Source organism: Cuculus canorus, chromosome 3 (assembly GCF_017976375.1).
Source record: "Cuculus canorus isolate bCucCan1 chromosome 3, bCucCan1.pri, whole genome shotgun sequence".
Taxonomy (NCBI): domain Eukaryota; kingdom Metazoa; phylum Chordata; class Aves; order Cuculiformes; family Cuculidae; genus Cuculus; species Cuculus canorus.
Window position 1 is genome coordinate 9721954 of NC_071403.1, and position 16833 is coordinate 9738786.

At 36.9% G+C, this 16833-nt stretch overlaps 1 protein-coding gene across 1 annotated transcript in view; it reads right to left on the reverse strand.

Moving 5' to 3' along the window:
• Window positions 1–341: 341 nt before the first annotated feature.
• COL21A1 (collagen type XXI alpha 1 chain) overlaps window positions 342–16833 on the reverse strand; it is a 137790-nt gene continuing 121298 nt past the window's right edge. Inside the window, exons 26-33 of the mRNA XM_054063249.1 lie at window positions 16444–16479; window positions 15721–15765; window positions 13685–13717; window positions 10013–10159; window positions 9861–9915; window positions 9345–9545; window positions 7403–7480; window positions 342–6694 (exon numbers count right to left, since the gene is read on the reverse strand). Coding sequence (XP_053919224.1) covers window positions 6507–6694; window positions 7403–7480; window positions 9345–9545; window positions 9861–9915; window positions 10013–10159; window positions 13685–13717; window positions 15721–15765; window positions 16444–16479 — 783 coding nt within the window. The 3' untranslated portion in view covers window positions 342–6506. The remainder of the gene's footprint in view (window positions 6695–7402; window positions 7481–9344; window positions 9546–9860; window positions 9916–10012; window positions 10160–13684; window positions 13718–15720; window positions 15766–16443; window positions 16480–16833) is intronic.

The window sequence follows — 16833 nt, forward strand, 5'->3', positions numbered from 1 at the left end:
CAATACCATGTATTTTTGTCAGTGACAAGAGAGAACTTGTCAAAAAGTGTCAGAAAATTAATACAGAGCACTTAAATATTTCTTTAAGCCTATGGCAGACAACCAAAGATCCTCCAACCTGCCAATGTACCTCTGAAGAGCTGAGCAGCCCAGCACCGCTTCTGGAAAATTATCTTCTATTGCTTGCATCGTTTGCCAGGAAAGGAAAGAATAACACAGAATAATACAATATGCTGGAGCATCACCAGAATATTTATTATCAAAAAGCGCTTTACGCAAGTATAGCTAACACTGGGAGGGGGAAGATGCCTGTCAAGAAAAACTCAGGAATCATATAGTAATGATTTCCCCATTGTAAAAATAGGCTTAGGTTATGCAGGACACATAGACGATGTCCTTTATGAGAAAAACTTGCTATCAACAGAAGAAAATATCCCACAAATATTTTTTATATTAATTCAAGTTTTAAACATTTCAACAGCATCCCAGAAGGCAATCATTCTTAAAATGATTTACTGCCTCTGTTGAATACGGATTAGTAAGATGTATTTTGATTTATCATCTATATTTCCCCCCTACAGGAAAATATTATAGTCTCTTTTCACCGGGGTTTGATTCAATCTGTGTGAACTACAATGACAGAATTTGAGAGTGTTCACTGCCAGGACAGTCACATGCATTGATAAGCAATTTCCTTTTAAAATACCTTCAGTTTTCTAATAAATGAGATTCTCTAGTTCTGAAATATGCACAGATAACGATTCTCAGATCCACCCCTAAGAGACTGATCAACCTTGAAATATACTGGCTACACCTGAAGCTAACAATGACACCTTGGCTCTGAAGCAGTAGCAGGACTGTGATAGTTCAGTTCTTACAAGAAGATGAGACTGTTTCATCTTCTGTTTTTTTTTTTACTGTTTCATTTTTAATTGGAAGACTATGGTACCTTTCAGTTAAATACATGAAGAACTGATAACTGCACATAAATGTATATACACACCATATATACATACATATATACATATTTTCACCAAATCAATCTGCACATGTGGAAGCCATCTGTGACATCTGGTCTTTTATTAAATTATGCATATGTATTTTTATATAGAGACACATCACTCCGTATGTATTTACTCCAAACTTCCCCAAGCTCATAATTCTCAGAACTGCAAACTGCTGAGCTCCATACACCACTAAGCTTTCATTAAGAAATTCAGTTCCCGCAGTAACACTTTGCAATTCTGCATCTTTGTGTCCAAGCGCATGCCTCAGTATCTAAGAGGCAATAGCGATCAGTGACAATCCATTTTACACACAGAAAGATATTATGAGTTGAAGCTGTACTCAAAATTTAACGTAGTGAATTGTAGTTCTTCCACTGACCCCAACAGGCACTCGACCAACCAGGGAGTGTGGTTTTTAACTCACAGTCAGAAATTCTTTTCTCATCTTACTCTCTGCTTAAAAATTAGCCCAAGTTCCAGTTTTACAGACTATCATCAGGAAAATCAGAAAATGTTACTTAACAGAGTTTCTTGTGAGTGTTTCCAGATAGTATCTGATAGTCAGTGACATGCTTCACAGTGATTTTTTTTATTCACAGCTTCTGTTTGCAAATCAACACTTGCAAGAACTTCATACAGCTTACATCAATAGTAATTTAGTAATTTAGAGTGTTTCTCCTGTGGATCATTAATCTGATAATACTCCAGTTTATACCATTTGTTTAACCTCTTACTGTAGAATGAGTTGAATATCTGAGAAAAATATTCATATTCTCAGTTAAAGGATCCAAACAAGATATGATCTTGAACACACATTTACTGTATAATTCCACTATTTCAAATGAAGTAAAAAAAAAAATCAGTGTGAAGTAAGCTAAATTCTGGCTTGAAAAAATCTTATCTAAATCACTGGTTCCTAGGCTATAACATATGCATCTCGGTGGGATGCAAGACACTTGCTAATAGTTTCTGGCTATTTAATCATACAGGATTTGGTTTTCAAAGTGTTTGTCTTCAATTACATAAGCTGCGTTACATCGTTATTAGCTTTCAAAGAGGCAACTGCACAGGTTTATATGTTTAGCATTTCCTCTGGAAAATTCCAACTTGTCAAAAAAAAATCCTTTTTGTAGAAATGTGATACGTTCACAGACTCAAATTCAGAGCAAAATACCAAAGATACAGCAGTACTGGAGCTTGAAGCATCCAAGCATCTCAGAAGTTATGGTAATCAAATAGATTAAGCTTCACATCTCTTCCTTTTGCACATCGAGGGCTTAAAGTGTGTTTTACATTCAGTGAAGTCTCTTAACAATTCAGTTTTCAAAGTCAGTCTTTCTTACTATCTTATTATACAAGTGAAATAGCTCCAACACGGGATTTTGCTTTAAAACTGCTACAAAGAAAGAAAGTAGGTGAAATTGTACCCTTTCAGCAGCACTCTACAGACACATTCATGCTAGGCCAGACTGAGCTACTTTAGATAGCAAAAGGAGTAGAGGAAAACTCAAAGTATCTCTTTCATTTGCATAGACACACACAAAAGAAATAATAAATTAAGACAAATGTTCCTTAGCTGCCTCCCAAGATAAGAACCAGAAGACCAACCGCCTGAGATGTCTGTATACCAATGCACACAGCCTGGGGAAAAAAACAGGAGGACCTGGAGTTCCACACCAGTCAGAAACTTAGGCAATCATAGGAATAACTGAAACATGGTAGGACAACTCGCATAACTGGAGGATCACAATGGGTGGCTATAGGATGATTCATGAAGACAGGCAGGAAAAAGTAAGGAAATTCCTTACCTTGAAAGTAAGGAATTCAACTATGGCAACTGTGGAAGCCCTACAGAATGCCTCTGGGATTCTGTGGGAAGCTCCTACAGAGGATAAAGGAGCGAGTGCTGGGAGCTTATCAAGAATGTTCTCCTCGAAGCACAAAAGCAGTTCCTCTCCTTTAAGTGAGGGAAGTAGGTGTAGCAAGAGACCCACCCTTGGCTTAACTGTGACCTTCTGAGTCTGCTCAATACCAAAAGAGAAGCGTAACAGAGATGAACAAACAGATAAATACCCATTGAGATCTACAAGGGCATTATCATCGCATGCAGAGATGCAGTTAGAAAAGCAAAAGGTTGGCTCAAATTAAAATTGGCCAGAGATGTGAAAAAACAGAAGAAAGGGTTCTTCAGATATGTAAACAGCAAGAAGAAACAAAATATTGGGCCAATGTTAAACAGGACATGTGAATTTGTCACCAACAACACTGAAATGGCAAAGGTTCTCCACACTTCCTTCGTCTTTGTCTCTACCAGGACCGTTGAGTCTCAGGCTTTGGGAACAAAACCCCAGGCTGCTGCAAATACAGACCCACTGTTAATGAAGGACAAGTCGATACGTGAACCATACCAGGAGCTTGACCCCTGCAAATCGTTGGGTGCTGACAATATCCACCTGAAGGAGTCAAGAGAGCTGGCTGACATCATTGCAAGGCCACTTTCTGTAACCTTTGACAAGTCATGAAGATCTGGGGATGTCCCAAAAGACTGGAAGAAGTTTAATGTCACCCCATCTACAAGGGCTTAAAGAAGGATCCAGGAAATTATAGGCACATCAGTCCCTTTCTTTGGTCCCTGGGAAATTTATGGAACGAATACTCCTAGGGACTATCACAAGTTGAGGTCCGATCCAACCTGAATTGCTCTGGCATACAGGAGCTCATCAGCTAAAAAACCTGGAAGAGGTAATAGATCTGGGTAATACTAGTTCACCAGGGAAGACCTACATGACTCTTGGATCACTAACCCAAGAACTAAGAAAAAGAGAAGCTGAACAGAGCCATGTGTTTTGAGTAAGTATCAACTTCACTGAGGTACAGCAGAGGTTCCTTACCTAGAATTACAGACATATTTATAGAATGACTCATTTCCCCTCAAAAAAAAGTGAAGAAAAAACTATAAGAATGAACAGGGAGTGGAAAGCCTTTCAAACAGGTGGAAAATAAAAGGTTTGCTTGCCTAACCTAGTGCATGAAAGGCTTTCAGGGAACACTGATTTTTTAAAATAAGCCAAAAGAATAGGAGTAACTCAAGGCAAAGACGACGTTAAAATAAAATGAAGATATATAAAATGGCCATATAAAATGCATAGATGCAGACTGGAAATTTCATGTAGATCCTCAGCCAGAGTCATTCAGAAACTACCCTCCAATAAGACTAACGGTGTGACAAAGCCACCACTACATTTAAAACTGAAGTTTGATTCACATGTGAATTTGATCAAACGAAATCAGTACAGTTGTGCTTGATGATCTCAAAGGTCTTTTCTGACCTAGTGATTCTATGATTACATAAGCTACTAATCAGATTGGCTGATAAATCAAGACAGAACTGGAATATTAAAGAATTTCCACCTTTTCCACCTTGTTTCTGATATGGAAGAACCTACGTGTGTTATTTTAAGTTCTAATGAAAACAAATACTGGTATTCTCTAACAGTAGGGAATTCTGGTTTTCTGTTTGCGTTTGCTGCAGTGAGGGGTCCTTCTGACTTGCTCTTCTTTTTATATTTTGCCTCTTCCCAGCCTCAACAACCACATCACCTTACATCTAATCGGAAAAGGTATATATTTATGTATAGATATAAATTAGCATGCAGACTAGACATCTTGGAAAGCTTCTACAAACATGCTTGGATCCTCATTCATTCAGTGACACGTTTCACTTCCAGCTCTCAAAAAATAAACAGTGTGACATCGAACACAACAAAATAAGAGGCTTCTATATTCTTTCTTCCACAAATTCAATCAATGCTTGCTCACATGAGCCAAGTCGTATAGCATGTTCCGAGGAACATTTGTCTGGGGAGAAAACCTCTGGAACAACTTCATTTCTCAAGTCCATGTCAGTATCTTTCATGAATCATCCTGGAGGATTTTAGACTGGATTTTATGAGATACTTAATGATTGCATGCCACTATAACCAAGGTGGTTTGGCTAAGGTACTCACTGCAAGCAACCTTCTGTGGGGCTGCAGCTCTGGGCAGGCAGCAGCCACTGGGAACAGTCCAGCTGCCCTGCAGGCAGTGGGAGTCCAGCAGAAAAGGTGTTGCTCCCAGGGATGGTGCTTTCTCCAGAGGAAATGGAAGGACGCTGGAGGAAAAAAGCACAGCTGCAGGGTCAAACTACCCCTCCATGTATTACAGGCATCACTGTCCTCTGCAACACAGGAGACTCTTGAAATCATTCATCAAACAACCATCAGTTCCTTACAAAATTTTATTTAACCTTGAATGTCAAGCATATTTATCAGTCTCTGATAGCAGGACAACAGAAAAACAACACATTAGAAAAAGCCACTTGTATAGCGATGGTTATGTTTAATGCAAGACTCTGCCTTAATTTAAGAAACGGATTTTAAAATCTCATGGGAACTGTGCCTTTGCCCTTTATGTAAAAGCAAGCAATACACCTCATTAGCAAAGCATACAATGAAAATTACACATAGCTTGCTTAAAATGAAAACGGAAAAGGCGTAACAAACATTGCAGCTAGTCAGCCAGTACTTAAATCTTTCTCCTTGTAAACCTTCAAACTGCTTCTTCAGTTTGGCAACTGCAGTCCTTGGGGAGAAACAGCAACGAATATATAACTTAATTACACAAAACTGTTACACTGGGATTGTGCAACCATTTTTAATTATTTTTTGTCAAATCCTAGCTACAAGCCAGATATACCTTTTTTTTTGATCTTTTTTATTTTTTAATGCTATTTTCCTATAAACTGAATCATCCACATAGAACCTTTTGACCTTTTGTAGCTGACAGTACCATCATCAATAAGAACTTGGGCGCTCTTGGACCAGTAGTTCCACCCTTGCATTTCACCTTGGTTTGAAGCAAAAAGTTGCATGGTAAAATCAGTGAAATTACTTCCATAAGTCAAAATATTTCTCTTAATTTATAAAAATCTGATATATGCTTTCATTCACAGAACAGTTGGAGCTATGACATATGAAATGTACACAAGCCAATGAGATTCACACACACATGAAGTCAAAGCCAGCCACATTCTTACAAAATAAAATACTGTATATGTCATCTGCATGTGAAGAATTTCACAGTAATTTATACCTGACCAATACCATTTAAGGCCTAATCCTGCTCCCAGTGGTGTCTCCAGCAATTTTGCAAAGAAGTGGTAACAGGAGTATGATAGGGCACTTAAATACTAAATATCAAATATCATAGTTAATTTTATTCCTATTACGATCTCTTTAAAAACACTCAAAACTCAATTGATGCAAGTTACAAAAAAGTTATCGGAGTTTCTTTTCTAAATGAACATATAAACTTTGAGATCATTATTTATAATGTTTATAATGTTTACAATGTCAGAGGTACTTTTGCTCCTGCTTAATTATTGCTGGTCACCTTCCTGAGATCTGAAAGACCATAAAAGACAAGCACCATACCTATTCCTCTAAATTATTGTATCACAAACTAGTAATTTGGTCCCTTTCTAAATGGATCTCTCCCCACAATTACACTAAAACATAGTGATGGGTCACAAATTCCAGGGGGTCCAACCGGTCCTGGCATTCCTGGACTGCCACGATCTCCATCTTTACCAGGCTGCCCACGCTGTCCAGGACGTCCTTCCTTACTCATACCTGGTGGACCTTCAGGACCTTAATGACACACATGCAATAAACAAATAGATTACAGAGTATTTCCATTAAGACAAGAGCAAATATGGACCCACATACCCCCTGCTCTTTGGTGGATGATGCAGATAAAACAAAAAGGATAATTCTTGTCACAAACAGCATGATATATTATTGATTTTTTTTTTAAAAAGCATGCAGAAAACACTTTGAATAAGAATAGATATTAGAAGGTAATATAAAAATCTACTTTAGTACACTATTATACTTCACCATATAATCTGGAACCACAACAGCATGAATTGGAGTCCTATTTCTATCCATTTGTCTGGCTCTTCCAAATGCTCAACTTAGCATTTTGCATAACTACACTGCTGTTAGGAAGAACATTTTCCCTCACTAAGCAATGCTTACAAGTCACATGACATATCGGGGCTCAGTTTTCAGATAATGATTGACTTCAAGATTTTTCACATGATTGCCTTCCAGATCCATGTATCAATAAACAGCAGTCTCAGGTATCAACCTCTACCAGACCTGTCCTAAATTGAATAAAATGACACAAAAATGCACACAAGAGTCGGGCACTAGCTATAAAACACATATGGTAATTAAGAAGTGTGAAAACTATCTAAGTTTTTCCAAATTATGTCAACATTTTTTCTAAACCACATTTTTTTTTTTTGAAATTATTAGCATGCACTGAATGTACACATCTGAAGCATTTCTCACCTGGAGGTCCTGGGGGACCTTGGATTCCAGGAACCCCAATTCCTTGATTGCCTTTTGCACCATTTTTCCCTGGCAGTCCTGTGAATTAGCAAACACATTTATACATTTGCACAGTAAGAATATTTTCATTCGGTGAATTAGGAAGTCAGCATCTGATAATAAATTATTTTTGATAATACTTATTGAATAAAAAAGATAATAGTTCAAAAGCAAATAATGGGATGTAAAATAAGTATTTCCTTGTAACTTCCACAGTATAACTGGGTTCTAAATAATCCTGATTTGTACTGATTTAAGAGCTGATGTAACACCTGTTAAGCAGACAGCCACTATGAGTTGAGGGAATAGATGATGGGCAATTCAGAAATTGCCTTTCCATTCGCAAAGCTTTTAAGAAATTGTATGAAGGAAGTGCAAGATATTCACCACAGACTCTGTGGAATACAGAATATATAGGCAATCTTTCACAACATATGGCAAAATTAAATCTCCATCAAAGAAACACTGAGAAGGGCAAAATATGTGTTCTCTTACACTAGTAAAACCCAGTAAATTCAGTTTCTTAATAGTAATAGGTACCTATATCTCCAACTCTTATGGAACAGCCAGAACTGTTAGCGTCAGCTCCAGAGGGAAACTGTACTATTGGAGATGAAATTATAAAAGAACTACAGACAAATCATAATTACATCCAAAATGAACCTGATGTGCTAGGTCACAAAGAAAGTAAATATTTACCAGCCATTTTCCTGCCTGTCCTTAGCACTTTACTAGTTAGCTGTATTACATACAGCTTTCCTGTTTATTTTAATGCTATAGGAAACACAGGCACTGCCAGGACCCGTTCCCAAAGCCTGGACTTCGGCCAGTCTCTTGGTCTAGTTCCAGGCTATACATACATATTTAATTTAAAGTCTGCAAGTACATCAAAGAAATCAGTTGGAATCCTTAGATGGATGATTTACCTGAAAGTATTTATGCTTGCCTACAAAGAAACTAGATTGTTTAAGAAAAGCATAAGGAAAGGGGTAAAAATCCTTGTGAGATAAAAAGGAGAAAACCTTAGGAAATCGGAGGGAGCATATAGGTTGTCACATGCCAACAATAAGCCTATAGGGTAGCAAATAGTAAAAAGCCAGTCGATAAATGCTGTTCAAGGCCAGGTTGGATGGGCCTTGGGCAGCCTGATCCATTGGGATGTCCCTGTCCGTGGCAGAGGGGTTGGAACGAGACGATCTCTAAGGTCCCTTCCGACCCAAACTATTCTATGATTCTTTAAAACAGCAAGCAGCAAAGAAGTTTGGAAGAAAAGAAACCAGAAAACATGGAAATGCATTGAAATCTGTGTCTAAGCAAACTTGATCTAAAAAAAATAATCTGGATGCAGTTAAAAATATTTAGATGAGACTAAGAACTCTCTAAAAAGATCAAAACAAAGTTTGAGTATAGTAGAACTGAACACTAGCTATCTGGTTGTTATCTCCCAAGTGACAGGTGACAGGAGACAGGGGAATGGCCTCAAGTGCACCAGGGGAGGTTCAGACTGGGAGATATCAGGAAGAAATTTTTCACCAAAAGAGTCATCAGGCCGTGGCAGAGGCTGCCCAGGGACGGAGTGGAGTCACCATCCCTGGAGGTATTTAAAAGATGGGTAGACAAGTGCTTAGGAACATGGTTTAGTGGCATATAGGAATGGTTGGACTCAATGATCTAAGAGGTCTTTTCCAACTTAGAGATTCTATGATTCTATGGCTGTGTTCTTGTATTTTCTCTTCTGGCATGCGTTCTTTGTAAGCAGTGAAGCATTCGTGCTGCACCATGTCCTCAACTACACTTTGTGACACAAACCCCCTTACTCCATCCTGCACTAATTCCTTTCAAAACTGAAAGCAGAAAAAAAAGTCATAAAGGCCATCAGCACCATGACACAAGCGCACAGTACCTCTTGTCCCACGAGCCCCAGGACGACCCGGAATGCCTGACAGCCCTGGAATGCCATCGTTTCCTGGCAAACCAGGAAACCCTCTCGGGCCTTCAGGGCCTCTTGGACCTGGTGGTCCTGGAAGTCCCGGGGAAGCGCTTTGGGATTGACAATGGTTACAATTCTGTAGTCTTCCGCTCTGGATGATGCCTGGCAACTGGGCTGGGAGAATTGAAAAAATATATAATTGAAACAAATTGCTTAGAACATTGGCACAATAACATATAAATATATTGTCCCCATGCCATATAAACACGGCCTCCTCTCTTTAGATAATGTAATGCTTTTAAGAAACAAGATGATAAAGTATGGAACCTGTAGTGTGGGAACGTATTTCTACACCCTTAGGAAAACATGTGATAAACCAGCAATTCCACAATCCCAATCCCACTTTCAAGAAAGTGTCTTTATAATCACCAGAAAACTTCTTTAGCGCTTTAAATAAAGAAAGAACAGTAAAGAGGCTTTCACACTTACTTCTTAGTACATCTGAACATACTTGTCGAATAAATTCTTCTGAAAATTCTCGTGCCTGAATTGAACAGAGAACAGTTAAAAAAACAAACAGCATGGATTTGTTTGGTGTTTTTACGGTACCCAAAATGACAAGTATGAGGTGTTATACATACAGGCTTTCCATCTGATCCAGGTAGTCCCGGGGGCCCTCTGTCTCCTGGCTGACCTCTGAGACCAGGAGGTCCAACCAAACCCTGGATACCAGATTCTCCTTTTTGCCCATTGATGCCATGAATTCCTGGATCTCCTTTATCACCCTTCTGGAATGAAAACCAACAAAAAGTGAATTGTGTCTTCACAGAGCATTCAGAAGCTAGGTAGCACCAAGCAAACACATTTTGAGAAAATCTTCACTGTTGATCTTCATAAAATGAATATAAATTGTCACTGAAAATTAACTTGATACTGATGAGATCTGTTTTACTAAAATGCACTAAACTTTTCACAGTCTTCAGTAACAGCTTCAGATATGATTATTTACAAAACATAACAAGACATAAATTACCATCTTTTTTTAAGCACCAATTTTACTTCCTAATTAATATAAACCAAAATATTCTCCCTTATTAATATATGGAACAAAAGGCTTTATTCGCTTTTTCATGAGAATTAGATAAATGTTACAGTACATTAAAATCCTTACAAGGCTCGAAAAATTAGAGCGAAATTCTGGAAAGACTAAAGTTCTGGGAAAACTTACTACAAACTTTTACCCTATGTCTGTAGTGTATAAGACAAAGGGGGAAAAAACAGTTTAATTTCAGCGAGGGCTTTTTTTGTTGTTTTTTTCTGACTTCATTTATTCTCCATATGATTGATAACAACTGTAGTCCATTTCCTTCACTGAAGAAGGTTAAAATAATCCAGGGAAATATTTTGATACATCTTCATCAAAGCAATGGTGGTTCTGTGTATGAAATTACCTACTCTGATAGCTCATGTTGAACTCTCTCCCTATGCTGAAGCCAACAAAATATCAGTACAATGTAATTTGGTACGTGCCCAAGATCAAACTTAGTATACTATGTTTGCTCCCTGATGAGTTTTTTCCTTCCATTTTTGCACAGCTTCTGCGTAATATTATCAGTTGCTTCAAAATTCTCTTTTACCCCTTCCAACTATCGTAGATGGAATTACAGAAACAAGGCTGCAGGATTACTACATATAACAAAACTTATTGGAGCACGCAAGGCAAATTTGAGAAGCACTCAAGCATACAGTCTACACAGACTTACACTGAATATTAAATTATAGTATTACTTTGTAATCATTCTATATAGCACTTATCAGAATTCTTTACACCAGAAATATTCAAAGCTCTCTGGCTTGGTCTGAATTAGTATGATCAGAGCTCTCCATATGAATTTATTACGGGGTAGTAAACTTCAAATTCAGTAGCAGGTCACTCAATTTTATGCAGAGAGTTAGCCAGTAAAACAAGGCAGGTAGTTTTTCCTCTTAAAGAAACAGAGAAAACAGAAAAAATGTGACACATCAGCCAAGTGCTTAAGAGTACTGCTGGAAAGATGGTCTCCCAGTAAGGTGTCATGAACGGAACAGCAGCTCATACCCTCTTCCCATTACAGGAGCTAGATACTAATTCAGAACTGACTTTTTCCAGGTTTGTAATTGTATTTTATTTTCTCGATACTGTCGACTTGAATGCTGTAGTCTTAGAGAACTGATACTTCATTACATCATGCAGATTCATATTTGTTCATTTCTATTACATAATTACAAATGGTTTTATTTCATTTATCGAGGTCAGCAAGGCTCAGTGATAAACATATGGAGCATATGTACCTTCCTGCGGCTATAGTACAAGCTGTATGTGCTGGGATCTGAAAATCATGCTGTTCTTGTAGCTAAAAGTTCTTCTTTTTAATTACTTTTACAGTTATGGACTATGTTTACATAAAAGACATCTGACTTGCAAGTTGATTTATTTGGACCAAATGTTAAAGGGGCTCAAAAGCATTAAGAACCAGTGAAATACTGGGAAAATGGCATCTATTGTGGAAAAACGTCACAGGCAAGAAGCCAGTTTAAAAACACCAGGACAAAACATGGGAAGCATCAGCACAACTGCTTGCAGGACTTGCCAGAAAGCAAATGAAACTGCTGAAGGAATATTTTCTGCATTATCTTGGTCTTGCAATGGTCAGCCACATCCCATGTGTGGCCTTGTTTCTTGGCTCTTGCTATTGGCAAAGAAAATTAACAGAAGGAAAAGAGCACAGTAAGGGCTGAGAAATACAGATTCAAGAAACTTTTTATTGAGGTGTCAGTCTAACAAAAGATAGCCTATTTTGTAAAAATGTAAAATAAAATAGCTTTATAGGTCTGATAAGTAAACACAGCGACATTTATATCTTAGTGTATAGCAAGAATATTATTAAAAGGATTATTAAGAATACATTATTACCCTGATTTACAATACTTAAAGAGGCTTGTTCAATAGCATACAAGAAATCTTTTACCAATTTTGATAATGATTTAGCAAAGCACCTATAAGTCAAATGTATTTGTAAGTATTTCATAGAACCACAGAAATGTATATGTTTAAATCAGGGCAATTTATATGTTTAAATGCATAAAATTATTTGATTATCAGAATGAGTCTCAATTAATATCATCTGGTTATTGATAGGCAACAGTGCTTTAATAGAAAAGAGTTGAGCAAAGAAATTTCTAAATAAAGCTGAAGAAGATTTATATTAATGGGAATGTGTGTACCTTGATTTCACTAAATATTGGAAGACATAAAAAATAAGAAGGTGAATCTTGTAAACACCAGTTTTTAAACAACATACAACGATTAAAAGGTCTGGCCATAAATATATCTACTTTAGCCAAACAGAAGAAGAAGAAAAAACCCAAAACAATGTGACTTCTAAAAATATCCTGAAGAGCAACAAATTCAGTTTCTGACAGAGCTAGAGCATGCCAAGAAGGCTTCCTCTTGCACCCCTCAAGTTTCAGGAGGAGATGCATCATTCCTGTATCAAATTAGTAGTAGAGAGAAAGAACTCTTCTGACCGGTATTTTCTGAGTCAGTCTCAAATACAGAATCCTCTAAAAATTAAATCTTTGTAAAGGCTTTGCTGTATTCCTTTTCATAGCTTTGAAATAAAGGCACACAAAGAGATGTCGCTGGTGAAGGTTAAAACACACAAGACTAATGGTTCTGCTGTGGAAGTCCTTACCCCAGACTTTTATGGAAGCTGCAAGTACAGCGTATCAGCACAGTTCAAAAGGAATTAGGCAAATTCAAGACTGATATTAAATGCATAGTCTAGCTGAAATGCCTCACTGCCAAAAGGAGTGAAGATATGCAAGAAGAAGGATCTTTGTGTATCCAGTTCCTTATTTTTGTATCCTGCCCTGCTATTATTGGCTGCTGAACAATACAGATCATTTTGATCAAGTGTTCTGTATTCTTTTATGAATACATTTTTATTTTTCAATGATCTTAGACTCTCTAAATATGTTTTTCTTTAATTATTTGCTTTTTTCAATTGGCTTCTCAGATTTGTTTGTTTAATTCTCTTAAAGTACATGCTGAGCTTTATTTTTTTAATCTTTCATCTCATGAAATACATATTTCACTGTGTCTCCTTTTAACTAATTTTTTTTTCTTCTCTGATATTTCTCAATGTCTCTTCTGCTGCTTTTAGAGACGTGAGTATGGAAATAAGACTGTAAAGACATCTTATAGATGATGTAACTGCAGAAACAAATGGAATAATTTTGTAATACTATATTTGCCTTTATGAAATACTTACCTCTCCTCGTTCTCCACGCAATCCTTCTATCCCCTTTAGGAATTAACATGAAAAAAAAAACCACAACAAAACAAACCAAGTTGAGCCAAATCACTCATAATCATAAAATAACATTTTTGTCCTTTGTATTCAATAATTAATCACAGATGTCAGTTTTTGAAGATTCTGTGATTGCTATTTGTACAAAAGCCCAAAGTGCATTTAAGAATGAAAAAGGTATATCACAGTGAATTAACACATTTAATATCATATACTAAAAGGATAAGTTGGGAATATATCATGCATATTATAAACAAATAGACACAATATATATATATCTACACTCTACAAAAGAACAATTTTGTGTTCTAGCAAAACAAAACTTCCGATTCTACATGTCCAATATTGCCTTACTAGACAGAAAGTAAGTTCAGAGCTTTGGAAATACAAAGTTTGTAAGCCAGATTTTGCATGTTGGCAAATCGTTTCATTGTTATTTATGCCAAATGGTTCAATGATGTTATTTATCATTAAGATCCACAGCAAGCTGGCAGTTCAGAGCAGGCTTTTTTGCTTTTCTGTTATTCTCTTATTTATGGACAAGGGAATCTGTATTGTATCTTTGAGAAGTCCTGAAGGCTTAAGAAACCTTGGAAGAATCTAGTACTGTCTACCAGAAGTAATTAAATGACTGATTTCTTGGTTGCTGACCAAACTGAAACATGGGAAACAATTTTAGACCAAGTCTGTATTATTTTTTTCAGCTTTCTCAAAAAAAAAAAAAAAAAAAAGCAAGCAACAGCAATTCAATTGCATCATTCTATCTGAAAAAAAAATGTTTCCTTTCACTATCACTTTACCTTATGGTTAAAATAATAAATATATGAAAAAAATTGTCCATTATTTGCAAAATGAAGAATCAGAAAGTTTAATTGTAAAATGCTAGAGTAGGACATTAAAATTTCCTTAACACCAACGACTGGCCTTGTAATTTAAACTATTTATTTAAAAAAATATCTGTTCAGCTCTACTAACAGACTCCTGTCAACCTACATACCCCCGAGAGTGATAAAACTAGGCTAACATACAATCTAGATTTCCCGCCCATGCTTCATTGGAATCAGCTCCCTCTGGCTAGACAAGCAGCTGTATGGATGTTGTAATTCTGAAAAAAGCAACTGTTACTTCCTTCCAAGTCTAGTTTTAGATACGTACCTCAAACAAATACTTCTCTGTTTAGACACAACACAGATTATGCAGTTAACAAGTATTTATAAATATTAAGTTATTTTCTGTGGTATGACATGATAGCCAACTATGACATGATCACAATACAACGGACCAGATTTAAAGAGAAACAACTGGATCTCATTGATTTGCAGCTGAAACAGGAAACATTACTAATTTATGAGCACTGAAGATGTCAATACTGACTCCCAGTATAGTCTAAGAGGTAATGAAGCACATGGAAGTGTAGCATTGTACATGCAAAATGTTAACATTTTAAGCGTCACTAACCTTTGCACAAAAGCCACTTTGTGCCTTTATCTGCTTTTTATATTATATATAACTGTTTCATGAAAAATTTCCATAAATAAGGATTCAAAAAATAATTCAGAAAAATTTATTTCTAGTTTGTTTCTCAATATACAAAATTCCAGAACCACAGAAAGATGTAGGTTGGAAAGGAACTCCGTAGTTTCCACTTCCTTTTTAGAACAGGTCCAGCTAGAGCAGGCTGCTCCACTGTTTGATCACAGTCAAAGAAAAATGCTTTTTCCCAAATATCAAGTTGGGATTTTCTGCTTTGCAACTTGTGTCCATTTCTACTCATCCTTCCAATGCACACAGCTAAGAAAAGTGCAGGTTCATCTTTTTGTGTGTGTTGTATTTGTTATTCTAAGATCACTAATGTTGCTTAAGAGGTAATTTGTATAACCATGCAATCATGTTATACACAAATATATTTCACAGGATGGAAAGACCTATCCATGTAATCTTAAGAAACAAACACAAATAATGGCTCTCTTGAACTAGAATCACTATTTTAACACTACCTGTAAGCCTGGATTTCCTTGTCTTCCTTTTTCTCCTTTCAGTCCCTTCAGAAAAGAAGCACATATTCTTAAAATACACATTTATCTGGAAGATGTAATTAAACTATCAAAAATAACACAAAGAAATAAACCCTAAATTCTCACCCTAAACCAAATCAATCTGAAAAGTTACTCTTCAACACTTCAGAGAAGAAACTGTGCAGAAGGATACAAGTTCTACTCCGAACACAGAGGAGTCAAGTAAGGATCTGCATAGTGATGCAATAATACTTTTTTTTTTGTAGTTATTTCCATGACTTTTAGATAACAAGGAGGAAAATCCCACTTGTTATACTCGAACAGACAGGCAGAGGGTAAGTGGCATTACTTTGACTATGAGCATTTATGTGATCCCCCAGTGCCTGGGGCGGGCAGAGACAGAACCATCCCAGCACCGTGCTGGGTTGTGTCCCAGCCCCGTGGGGCAGCATACAACCAACATCCCTGAGCCCTCACCACTGCTAGGGCCACACCAATATCAATTGCCTCCTGAGCCTGAGAAAGGCAGCTGGAAATTCATATTGGGTATACAGGGCAGTATTCCTTGACGAAGAGTTAGGGCTCACTGCTGCTGTTCTTCAGGCAAACCTTCTGTGGAGCTTATCATAAAAGAAGTTCCTGAATTAGCACCTAAGACTTATATTAGTACTGTTGCCAGATGATATCATTAGAAAGCTGATATACCTGGATACCATTTTCACCTTGGTTTCCTTTGTCCCCCTGTAAAATATTAGAAGAAAAGTCTCCATCGTAACATGATTCATCTCAATGACACATAGTCTGTGTTTTAATTTAACACAGTAAGTAGAAGAGAAGCATCGAACAGCTTTTATTTATACTGAAAGAAGACAAATCACTTTATTCCCAAACATACAAACACTGATAAAACTACAGAAAGTTATACTAAGAAGGCAATCTCTCACAGAAGGAACTACCAAAAATTAAAGTCGATACTCATATACCAAGTTAAAACTAAAGAATACAACATAATGAGGTGGCAAATCCAGCAGGATTTTATCCACCCAGTGTATGAGTGTGGAGAGGGTGAAGGCAGAGAAGCGGCTAGTATTTCTG